The 13,221-nt window shown below is 38.0% G+C and overlaps 1 protein-coding gene across 1 annotated transcript in view; it reads left to right on the top strand.

The window, feature by feature from the left end:
• The window catches only part of MAMDC2 (MAM domain containing 2), a 132,583-nt gene extending 121,393 nt beyond the window's left edge, over positions 1 to 11,190 (top strand). The window contains exons 12-14 of the mRNA XM_019730591.3: positions 3,738 to 3,997; positions 9,956 to 10,040; positions 10,177 to 11,190. Coding sequence (XP_019586150.3) covers positions 3,738 to 3,997; positions 9,956 to 10,040; positions 10,177 to 10,241 — 410 coding nt within the window. The 3' untranslated portion in view covers positions 10,242 to 11,190. The remainder of the gene's footprint in view (positions 1 to 3,737; positions 3,998 to 9,955; positions 10,041 to 10,176) is intronic.
• Positions 11,191 to 13,221: the final 2,031 nt, after the last annotated feature.

Raw genomic sequence — 13,221 nt, 5'->3', positions numbered from 1 at the left:
AGTCCTGCCTCTCCCCTGCCCCCAACTAAAACCTAGAAAAACGGCTATTTATCATTTTCTTAACAATTTCGAGAGAAAGAGACACGATCAGTTTCTTTTGTGGTACTGTTTACTGTTTCAGTATATCTTTCATATTTGTGGCAATTAAATTCTCTTTCAACATGCTACTAAGTAAAGGTAGAAGTCTTATTTATTTCTAAGAACACTTCCTCTTGTATGACAGAAATATCAATGATACATTAAAATACCAAATGACATTCATTTATAAAATTGTGCTGTCAGACAAAAGAAAATCAAAATTATATATTTAATGTGTTAGTTATATAACTGAAATTTAATAGCAGTCTAATTCAAGTCCTTGTCTTTTAAGAATTTTGATAGTTATATCAGATATGTAACAATGCTACCCAGTGAGTCTGTAACTATCTGAGGATTAGCTCTAGATAATTAAAATCTCCAATGTTCTCTGATCTTTCAATAACTTACTATACTAGTTTCTGATATTGTCAGATTCTACTTACACAGAGGTTTCTATGACAAGCATTTTAAGATATTGTGGTAAAATATACATAATATAAAATTTACCATTCAATCATTTTTAAGTATACAGTAGTTCAGTGGCATTAAATACATTCACATTGTCATGCAAGCATCTGCAGAACTTTTTCATTTTCCCAAACTGAAACTTGCTACCCATTAAATTGTAACTCCTCATTTATCACAAGCTCTGAAAGTCATTTAAAAAGTATGGTAAAAAGCAATTTTAGGGACACATTTAGCTGTTGTTCTTCCCAAGTGTCTTTTTTCTGCTGATTGTTAAGCATCCCCTTCCAGCTTACTGCACGTAGCTATGTAGCTTTTCACTCCACATGGCCTCACACAAGCTAGCCGAGCTCCTTCCCAGCCCTGGTGAAAGGGGGCTGCAAGATTGGAGGAACAGCTGCTTCACTGTTCCAAATTACGAATATGGTGTGTGTCTCAGCACATCCCAGTTGCTGTACAAAGAACAGATGGGACCCTGATCTCCCAGGAGACCCATTGGAACCCCCCATCTTGAATGTTAAACAATGACCCACAGAGAGAAAGTAATTTGTTTCCTCCACTTAGTAATCCCTTCCACAGACTGGAATCCTTCATGTGCAGGAATATATGAGCCAGGCTGAGGTTTGAATGCTGGGGTTCTTGGCTTCCATCCAGAGCTTTTGTTTACTGAGACAGACAGCATTTGGAGTAGTAATGTGGCAAAGCTTGTCAACGCACGGGGCTTTTCTCTGCTTTCCTAACACATGTGAGGCAGATTGGCTTGCCATGAAACGCTGATCTTTTCTGGGGAAAGGAATGTCACATGCAAGTCAAGAAGAAAAACATATTTAGCATTGAGAGGAATCATTGGTTTGTGTATCAGAGGGGAAAACTCCAATCAGTGGACAAATAAGATACAATTGTTTGCAGGTATAGATGTTCGCCTACATTGGTCTAACTCAGGATTGCCTTATGTTATGGAATATACATATGTGCTTCAAACAGAAACTGAAGGATTTTTGGAAAGGCCAACATGACTCAAGAAAAGTCGGGGGGTGTCAGTGCCCCGTAAAGACACACGTGTGCTTCCATTACCCCTCTGTTCCAAATGGAGCACAAGTACACAGATCAAACAGCTTGGGAGATTCCTTTCATATTTCATGATCCTAAACACAAAGATCTCTGAAAATGGAAACCTTAGGTAATGGCCTGATACCTGAGACCCACAGGTGCATGAAATAAAAGTATTACCAAAGTTATGCTTCACTCATTTGAGGCTAAGTGATCAGTGCATTGTACTCATGAAAGAAAGAATTCAACTGGGTAATCCTAGAGGGGGGTAGAGGTTTTCCGGTCTTCCAGAGCCTCAGACTAATTCTGGCTGGTACTCATACCATTATCACTAAACGAAAGGCACTTCTTGGGTCATCTCTCACTCATGAGGGATACATTGCTTCCTTTCCATTCCGAAAAGACTTTATGTTTCAGGGCCCCAATAACCTCTACTTTCTTGTTTCCCAGTGACAGCAGCTTTCAGAGGAACCATCCCCTCCCCTCCCCCAATTATTTCATCTTTAGCCAAGGTCCTTTATTTAGGATTCAGGTGGATCTTTTGAGTGCCCCAAAGCCACTTACAAAAGCTTTCTTTTTTTTTTTTTTCTTATTTCTTTAAGAGTTATTTAATGGAGGAAATGCTTTTTTAAGTTAAAGATTCATTAAGACAGAGTTTCGGTCCACTCTGCCACTAACTTATGTATAGGATAGAATGAGCTACGTTTGTACATAGTTAGATGATAAACCATAGTCATTTTCATGCTTTGACCTTATTTTCCGTGGAATAAAATTAAATATACCCTTCTATTAGGATTATATATATCCGTATTTGTTTACATCCAGCCTAGCTTAAGTTAGAAAATGTTAAAGAAAAACACAATAAAAGTTTCTTTCATTGTGGCAAGTGCAAAAACCCCAGTGCTTCTCGTGCAGCAATTTTCTTGCCAGTGAAAGAATGAAGGTAATGAAGTTAAAGAATTATTTTATGTGTGATTGGGTTAAAAAAAATACAGATGATATGGAACTAGTTTGAGAACATTTGCTTTGATATAACTTTAATTTTATCAAAACTCGGGTTTGTCTAGTTGTGCCTTGGAGCATCCCAGTCAAGTTCATGTCTCATTGCCAAGACCCTCGCACAACTGGAATGACCTTGGTAGAACCCTGTGCTCTGGAAATGGTCAAACTTGTTGTGGCTTAGAGCTGTGCAAGAAAATTCAGTCATTTGTTCATTCAACAAATATTTTCCAAGCATCTGCTCTGTTCCAGGGACTATTCTAGGACCTGGGGGCATAGGAGTGAGGTAAACCAGGAAATATCTCTGCACAGAATAAGCACAACGCTATTTACATGCAGATGAATCCTGCTTCTGCCCGAAACCAGCAAATCAGAAAACAAACTAAAATTAGGAAAGGAAAATGGAAATATAATGTGTTCTACAATTAACATATATTATATAGTATATGATATATATGTGTAATATATCAAATGTCAATGTAATTATAGTAAATGTTATATAAATATGTTTTCAAGACTAAAAGAAATCTCACAAAAAATTTCGGGAAAGAGAGCAGGACAAGAAACTAATATTTGAACAGGTACTACATGTGGGCCTATGTTACTCATATTATTTAACTCTCACAACTCTATTGCACAGGTCCTGTTAACCCTTAGTTTTAAATGATGACTATAGGTTCAGAGAAGATAATTCATTAGACCATGATCACACAGACAACAAATAGGAGAGCAAAGACTTGAACCCAAATCTACCTGACTACAAAATTCATGCTCTCTCCCCTAAACCCGTGTCTGGAAGCTCCAGAATGTTGCCCGTGAATGAGTAGGATAAATTCTGATGTGTCAATCACCATAATACTAGTGGTGGCATCAATGGCACAATACTAGTATATTAGTTATGTCCTGTATCTTCAATAGAATGATCAATTATTAAATGAAAACGTTATTTTCATGGTCTAAATTTTGTAGCATATTTATTCTCTTTAGATGATACATGTCCTCCAAAATGATAAAACCCTTTATTGGTACCGTTGTACAGTCATCCATTTACTCTAATTTGTTTCCAGGAACACTACTCAAAAGAGAAAGAAGAGAATATACTTTATGTCCTTTTTAACAATACCCGATTTTACATTGCTCTCAAGGCTACTACATGTACATCGAGGCGTCCCACATGGTCTACGGACAAAAAGCACATCTCTTGTCCCATCCTCTGCGCGGTGTCACCGGAAAACACTGCTTGACCTTTTTCTACCACATGTATGGAGCAGGGACGGGCCTGCTGAGTGTTTATTTGAAAAAAGAAGGTGACAGTAAAGGGTTCCTCTTATGGAGAAGAAGAGGCGAGCAGAGCATTTCCTGGCTCCGAGCACTGGTTGAATACAGCTCGGAGAGGCAACACCAGGTAAGCCAAGAGATCAGGATCGAGTAATGGCACACGTTCCCAATGGCTTCTGATATTCTTTCTTTTTCTTGCTACGGAAGAGTATGTTTTGTTCGTTTCCAGGGTGCTAGATAAAGGCAGTACTTGTTTAAGAGTAAACATAATTAGACTATATTGATTTACTCTAAGCAGTGAATGGGAAATTAGGTGAGGAGAGAAAGCTTTGGATATTTATGCATAAAATGATTTTTGCAGCTCAATGACGAAAGTGTACCTATTTTTGTCTTGGTGCATTATGAATGTCAAGTACATTCTATGTGTCCTGCAAATCTCTAAAACAGAGTCTCCCTTTCTTCAAAACATGGTATTGCCTAATTAGTTCTTGCAGCTGCATCATTCACTCACCATTACCCACATACAAGGGCTTTGGTTGTAAGCCTGTATTTACTAGAGTATGTGGTGCAGGGTAGATTTTTCAGCCTCTGTCCACACTGATGTACAAGAAACTGAGAGTCTTGATCCTTAGTCCTGGGTCTCCTCCTGGGTCTTCTCACGTGCTGTAGGAGACCTTCATCCTACAGGATCCCGATTATAAAGGAATCTAGACAGTAATCGGAAAGAGCCTTGTATATTCCCATAGATGGGGTTGAGCAGGCAATGTAATCTAAAGATCAGCAGTGGCCTCCTGACAGCCACTGATTTCACCTGCCTACCATGAGCCGAAGCTCTAGAAAGCTCTGAGAAGATCACTTTCAGACCCCTGACTGTTCCTGAACTTGCTCTGAGGAATTCTTAGGTGTGATTGTCAAGTAAAAGCCCTGCTTCCTCCTCATCCTTGCTTCTGGCTGATAAACCTCCTGGACCACAACCCCTCGGCTTTAACCATTTAGTCTGCTTGGTCTAAGCCTAAATATTCCTGGGAAGAGGTATCAAAAATGAGGACTTTATTTTACACCACCCACAACCACAATTAATTTTCTACAGATCTGCAAGTAAATGGGAAGAAATTGCAGCTCAGGTGACCAGGTGGCAGTGCCATCTAGGGTGCTACATTGCTAAAGAACAAATGACAGGGAAGATGTGGCATTATCCAGGGATGGTCCATTATCTCAGCATGGATAAAACTCTACAAATTTAGTAAATAATAACAGATAGCCCCAGGAATGATTTTGATAGTGATTTAATATCTGTTGACAGAAAGAAAGTGGATCACTCAAGAAACTTACTAACATAATTGATCGTCATTCAGAGATGACGGATTAATTTTGTTAGGCTATTAGGGCACCATACCCTAGTCACATATTCTCAAAGTTGGTCCTGAGATCAGCAGCAACACCTGAAATGCAAATTCACCTGAAATGCAAATTCATCTAAAATGAAAATCACCTGAAATGCACATTCTCAGGCCCCACCTCAGAACTACTGAACCAGAAACTCGGGATGGAGCCCAGAAATCTGTGTCTTAACAAGCCCTCCTGATGTTTTTTGATACATGCTAAAGACAGAGACTCTCTGTCCTAGACTATGTGAATCTGAGTCTCTCAGGTGGAGCCTGAGTATTGTCGTTTTTTAAAACCCCCAAATGATGCTGATACACAAGAGTTCTAGGATCTGAGTTCCAAGGAATAGGTGACTTATCAGCATCTAAGCCCCGGGGGTCAGGTATAGGGCCTTGCATCTACTACACTTGCTGGGTAGCTGGTTGTTTGAAATGTTTTTTGAGGCACCTAGAAGAGCATCTTGGGGTGTTCCAGTTCAAAGGGTACAGAACGGCCTGAGAGATTTTCAGCTCAGTCTGGAAAGAAGACTCCAGACCGTTCCCTTGGACTTAGAGGGGAACAGGTATGAATCTACCATGAGGAATTTTCTTCTGGATTTAGTAATTCCCTGAGGAATCCCAAATGACTATCTAGAGACCAGGCTGAACTAGTATCTTCAAAACATCCCAGAGTCTAATAAAACAGACTTGTGCAAATAGATCAGCCATCTTTTCGTGCCAGGCACTTACAGTGTTAAGAGCCGTACCTAAGTCCTTCCAACTTATCTTATAGTTCCTCATTACAGATGGGGGAAACTAGATGTCCAGCTGGTAAGTGGCACAGTGAAAATTTAATCTCAGATCTGACTGGTTCCAAAGTTTGTATCCTCAAGCTACTGTTCTACACTCCCTCCCACCATAGAAGTTCCAAAATACGCTCCTTCCCCTGGATGTCAAAAGCACTGGGTGACCTTGGGGGAAATCTCAAACAATGTGGGATTGTTTATACATTTTCAAAATGGGGTAATAATTCCTGCCATCCTGACATTACCAGAGTTAGAGTGAAGTCAGATGAGATTATATATATGAAAGGGTTTTATAAACTTTGACATATCAAAATATTAAAAGATATTATTGTTTCTAAAAATATATTCCCTCCCAAATCGCTCTGGTCTCTAATTCATATCAGCATGGCACACATGCTAGTCCCAATAGTTAACTTCAGGCATCCAGACTGAGCTGCTATAGTAGGAGCACAAAATATGTCATTTTAATGAATATTTATTGACCACTTGCTATTCTAAGAACTGGGGTTACTACAATGAACAACAGAACATTTGAAGTTCTCATTCTTCAGAAGTTTACATTCTAGTGGGGGAGCGGTTGAAAACATAAATAAAAAATATATAAGGTAGCATCGGGTGCTGCCTTAAGTGCTATGAAAAAGAGTAAGTCAAGCAGATCAAGTAATGAAGTCAAACACATCTCAGGGCAGAACCACGAAAGGCCGTAGATGATTTAGCGGAGTTCAAAAATTATTCCAAAAGCAATTAAGGAATCATCAGACAGTTTTAAGATAATATGATCCACTTCATATTTTAAAAGGAACTCTCCAGCTACAACACAGAGAGTAGACTGTATGGGGACAAGGAGATTTGGGGGACTACTGCAGTCATCCTGGAAGAGGTATGGTGGCTTGGGCTGTGTAGCAGAGGTGAGAGGTCATCAGAAGCCTGCAGGACTTTCTCATGTATGGAATATGGAGTTTGAGAGAGTGGAGTCAAGATGACTCCAAAGTTTTTGGCCTGAGCAACTATCAGGATGGAGTTGCCATTGAGAGGAGGAAGACTTTAGGTGGAGCAGTCTGAAGAGTGAGGACAGTGCGTGCAAGAGGGAAATTAACAGGGTGGTTTTGGTTTTTGTGTTTTTTGGACATGAAAAGTTTTTGATGTCTATTAGACATCAGTGGGTATGTCAAGTGAACAGTAGGATATGACATTGGAGTTCAGGGAGAAGAACTGAGCTAGAGAAGTAAATGTGTACATCATGGGGGGCTTAGGCAGGTGTAGATGATTTTTAGAATTCTGTAGTACTGCTGACATTTGAGACTCAACCTCTAGGAAAAATATATGGGTGGCTTCCCGATGACATGCCAATCATCCGATTATCCTTGTAGAAGAAATGTTAACAAGTGGCAAAATTTTAATTATGCTCTTTCCTAAGGGATTTGTTAAAATGTTAAGCAGAATCAGAGTTGCTATTGATCAAAAACAAAATGATTTAATTTCCTTTGAATTCCTTGCTTACCTTTCTTTATCTGCTCTCAGATGTTTTCCTCCCTGGTTTCTAATATTTCGACACCATTGAAAGAAAATGTTAGACAAATTCTCAGCTCACTGAAATATTTACATCATTCATATTCATTATACTGCCTGACATTTACTAGGAATTATTATGTGCTGGGTACTTGGCAAAGGCCAGGTCTCCAAATTTTTTCCTGGTGCCCTTAGTTTATTAATTTTTTCTGGTGCCCCTAGACCAAAAGAAATACCTAACAGTTTCATTTATTAAGTAGTTGTGTCCAAACAACTTAATAAGTATTTATATCCTAATTTCTTAGTAACCATTTGAAAAAATAACACACTTAAATTAAAAGAAAAAATATTTTTATCTTAATTTTAAACAACCCCAATTATTTACTAATAGGATGTATACCTATAATACAAGAGGAAAATCATAATGCTATAAAATAGTTATCAACCAAGTATTAAGGAAATTCAAAGGAGAAGGTTTTATGAAATCAAGTGTTTGACCCAACCACGGACTATTAAGAATATAATTCCATCAGGTAATTTGTCTGTTACACTTTACATTGCAGACTTGGTGGTCAAAAACAGATTTTGTTATTTTTCAGAAAACCAACATGCTTTTTAACTGTATTCATATATCTTCCTATCTAGATCTGTTAAGACACTTTTATTCTCTTCTTGTCATTGATTGGGATTCTTGTTTAGGGTTGGGTCCTTAGAATTTTTATTAATGTTATTTTGCCACATTTCTGTCAATAAAACATTTGTGAGTCATTAATTTCAAGATAGCCTCATATGATTATTAATTTTCCACTTTATAGTCTTTGATTTACTTTAAATCATAAACTCATCCAATGGGGAGTCATTTGCTCATAAAATGAGCAGAGCAAATGTGTCTTTTGGACATGTTTTATTACCAACAACCTCCCTGGAGTATTCAGTGTTTTATTAACCACTTGGGGAGCAGCCATAGAAATTGTAATCTATCTGCCCTAGAACCGGAATATTTGAATAGTTACTTTCTTCTTAGGCTCTAAAGCCATAAAAGGGGTTCCCTCTTCTTGAGCTTTCTTGGATGTTATGTTATTTAACATGATAAGTGAACCATTATCTTTTTGGTAAATTTAATTATTATACTTTGCTGTTCATACATGGGTGTCACAAGTGATATTAAATTCTTCCACCTAGTACCAGTGTCAAAGGTAGATTTATGGTGAGCCTAAGGAAGTGTAAGCTTTTGGAACCATCACTTTCATAGGCCCTGTGAGTGCTGGGAGTAGAATGTTCTAGATGGGGAGGGGAAACCAGATTGCCACCAGGAAGCATTTTTTTTTCTTTTTTGTGCACAAAAATGATACATTTATTGAGTCTTTTTTTTAAATACAAAAGAAAACTCTGTACATAAGACTGTGACCATGTCCACTATTCCTGGGTCAGCATCCCAGAAGTAGAAACCACTGACATAAACACCCAGCATTCACACACACACACACACACACACACACACACACACACACACACATTCACTCAGACGTGCACACACACATACATACCCCAGAGCCACCAAGGAAGGGAAACACCAAGGGTTGCTGCATGTATAAATGCCACCTCATCCCTGATGCACGCATGTTCTCCCAAGGCCACCCTCACACAACACACATTATAAGCACTTTGCCTGATTCACTCACTGGGTCTGTCTTTTGTAGGAAGGAAAGAAGGAATTCATCAAGGTCTCCTCCCCTGAGTAGGGGAGTAGGGAGTGAGTGAGTGAGGGTGAAGTGAAACGGGCAGAGAAGGGCTGGGCAGTTACAGACCTGACTCCCAAGCCCCCCCACTCTTTGGCCCCTGATTTGCCATGCCTCAGCCTTGCAAGCCACCCATAAACCCCCGCTGTCTCTAGGAGAAAGCCCAGAAAGGTGACTTCCATCTTGGCACCCAAAATTGGGGCAAGACAGCAACAAGGGTGAGAGGGTAGGGGGTTCTCAAATGTGGCAAATCATCCCCTTGATAACTAGGCTGTGCGTTAAATCTTCCCCCACCCCTCACCTAATCACAGAAGCAGGCTTGTTCCTACTAAAGGCAGTCAGTCATAGGATTAATAAAATTCCACGCCAACTGCTGAAAGCATTTTAAGGTGAGCATTTCTGGGAAATTGTCTAAAGAGAGCTCAGAAGAAAGGGACCTGAATCTTCAAGGCTCCAGTAATTTGTTGTGAATTTCTTTGAATTCCAAATAAGCATTCCCTTTTTTGTACCTAAATTTGAATGTGTGATTTTGTATTCTTTTCCTTAAAGGAAAAGAACAATCAGAACAATCTAATCTTCCAGACTCACACAGCGTGCATCTGCTCCTGATCAGCATGACTTTATAACGATGACTCTATTTCTAAATTCAAACTTCATTATTTTTCAGGTAATTTTTGAAGCCATTCGGGGAGTGTCAATAAGAAGTGATATTGCTATTGATGATATTAAATTTCAAGCGGGACCCTGTGCAGGTAACAGGGTTTTTTCCAATTATATGAGCTTGATTGAAAAGGGATTTTGCAATAGTCTCAACTCATAAGAATGCAAATTAAGTATTTTTCTACAATAAATAGAGAAAACTATTATTGTTTATTTTTCTTCTGACAGAAATGGAAGATGTAACTCAGCAATCATCAGGATATTCTGAGGATTTAAATGAAGTTGAGTATTAAGAAATGATCTCAATTGGATTAACTAAACAAAGGCCATACCTCTCTTCAATCAAGATGGAAGCAAAACGAATGAATACTGGACAGTATTAACTATTGCATAAGTTATAAAATGACTTCAGAGCACTATCTTCATTACTTTTGCAAAAAAACACTGACTCAGGGCTTTTTTTTTTTTTTGCCTATGACAACTGTTACTAGAAATACAGGCTACTGGTTATGCATAGATCATTCACCTTAATTTTGGTACCAGTTAAAAACACAAATGTACTATATTGTAGTCATTTTTAAAGTAAATAAATAAAGGGCACAATCAAAATGAGATGTGCTCACTTAAATCTGCATTCAATGAATGTATTGGGAGGAGAATGTCTTGTGGGTTTCCTTTTGAATTTCAAATATCATAAATACTTTTAAAGAAGTAATGTGAGGTGTCAGTAATATCTGCAGAATGAATGCAGTTTTTCATGGTAACAAGCTAGTCTAAGAAAATAAAGTCTTATTTTCTATGTTTTAGTCATAGAAATTAGAGTATTGATTTTTAAATATTTTTACTACATGTGATAACAAAGGATCTTTCATGGATGTCCCAGTGTAAGTCAGTATTAATTACTGCTGTATTACAAGGCACTGCTACCATCTTTCTTTCCCTTTTGAACTACTTTTGAAAGTCACTATGAACACATGGATAGAAATTGCACTCTTTTTCTATAAAGCAAGCTTGAAAATGTTTATGTACACACAGCCAAAAATTTTCAGGATGTGTTAAACAATTTTACTGATTTCTATAATAGATGATTTTGTAAGGTTTTGAGTAATATGAATTCCAGCAAATATGCTAAACTACTGCTTTTTACTTACATGTTTAGAAAATTGTATATACATGTTTGTATACCCAAACAGCTGTTACAAAATTATAAGATTACATAATAAAAGGTAATTTGAAAATCTCTTTACTAGCAATTATCTCATTTCTACATTATTTTTATTTATCACAATATCTTTACTACTTCACTGAAGATTCTAATTTGAATCTCTACTCTGCCACAATTAAATGCTTCTTAAGCCTTCTACTAGTGACATAAGCACTGCATATATTGATGGAATAAGTAATTTTAAAGTGTTTTATTTCACATAAACAATCTCAATTTTCTCCCCAATTTTATCTTATTAGAATTCCTGTTTTGTTTCCTTTCATAGTCTCAGTACCCAGAAGAATGTCTGGTATATAATAGGTTCTCAAAAATAAATACTTGCATAAATGAATGAATGTATGAATGCATTTAACCCTTTGAACATCCTCCAAGATGGAGATATTATTATCCCTATTCAGACATAAGAAACCAAGGCTCAGAAGAGTGAAAAGTTACTTAAGATTCCACCACTATTAAGTGGAAAAACTTAGAGTCAGTTCTCTCTGACCCCAAACCCTATAACTCTTCCTGCTTTGTGTGGCCAAAAATCCATTGTTCTGATGGAGTTGGGAGGTTTTCCCACTAAAGAATGTCAAAACCCATAAATTAATCTATAAAGAGCATTATACCTCCCCAAATGCCACATTACTTAGAAAACAAAAAATTCTCAACTATACCGAATAAACATCCTGAGGGTTAGGGCGAAAATAAAATAAACTTTTATGGTAAAGCAAAGTTTTATGAATCAAATCCTTTCTATTCATGATGATTAATTATCCATAGTAGGGAAATCCCTAATTAGAGTTGAAACATTGGGGAAGGACGATTTTCAAGATGTTGACCAATTCAACAGCATACCAGATAATGCAATTTCCTCAAAGTACAATACCTGGCCAGAGCTTATCTGCTGAATAAAGAAACAAAGATTGTAACTCTAGGACATAGTATCTAGTGCATAGTTAGGGGTTTATAATATGTGGTGAATGAATGAAGTCATTCACCAGCCTCCTTGCTCATGGATTACATAAATCCATAGTTATAACCATAGCTAACATTTATTGAATACTTACTATTTTCACACCTTATTCAAAGAGCTTTATGTGAATGCACTCACTTGATCCTGTTAACAACCCATGAAGTAGATCTAGTGATATTTCCATTTTAAAAGTAGGGAAACTGAATCTGTTCAAGCACAGATTGAACCTGGGTTTGAACCTGGGTAGAAAGGAAGGAGGTAATTATTACCAGTTGTTGCTGAGAAACAACCTGAAGTTCGCATAAAAGAAGAGAGGAGGTGAAAGGTGAGCAGATTAATTTACTCTCCCTCACTGATGCTCCTTTTCCAGGATTTGCTTTTTGGATGCTTCTCTTCTCTTTCCAGGTTGCCTTTGGCATTCATTTTAATTACATTTCACCTGGATGAAAGTATGGAAGGATAACAGGCACAGTGTGTTTTTTTCAGGTTTAGAAATGGCCCTGGGGGAGGCACACAATTAAACAATGTAAGTTAAACCCAGTGTTTGCATTTAGTCCAGTTCTCACCTAAACACACAAGTGTTTCAGCTAAAAACGACTTTTTCACACAAATTGCCTTCTCTCCTATAATTTGCTCTCTGGGTTGGAGATTATTTAGGTATAGAAGGGAGTGAAAAAGAGAATACTGAGAACATAGTTGCTCTGATGCAAGGTCTGGTTTAATGTAGAAGAAGAAAAGGTTCAGCAAAGATTTGTTGAGAAATCTATGCTCCAGGCATTACACCAAGTGTGGGGGTTACAAAGATGCTCACAGGCTAGTGAGGAAAACAGAGGTCTAAACTGGTCCGCACAATTCTGAGTGCTAAGTACCGTGATGTCACATGCCCAGAGTGCTATGTGAGGGCTTAGGTGGGGCCAGGGAGGGGAGGGCCGGCCTCCTGGCTGCTGTCTGGGCAGAGCAGTGAGAACCAAGGTGCGAGGATATCTTCTGTTACTGTCGAGGGCTAAGACGTGGACTCTTTGACTTATTCCCAGGCAGGGGACATGTTTTCTGGTGCAACTTAACCAGAACTGGGGGGAAAAAGAAAGTTTTC

The sequence above is a fragment of the Rhinolophus sinicus genome, chromosome 16, assembly GCF_057876585.1.
Source record: "Rhinolophus sinicus isolate RSI-liver-muscle chromosome 16, RSI-T2T, whole genome shotgun sequence".
Taxonomy (NCBI): Eukaryota; Metazoa; Chordata; class Mammalia; order Chiroptera; family Rhinolophidae; genus Rhinolophus; species Rhinolophus sinicus.
The sequence above is the reverse complement of the archived record's forward strand: the minus strand, read 5'-3'. Positions and strand labels throughout refer to the sequence as shown.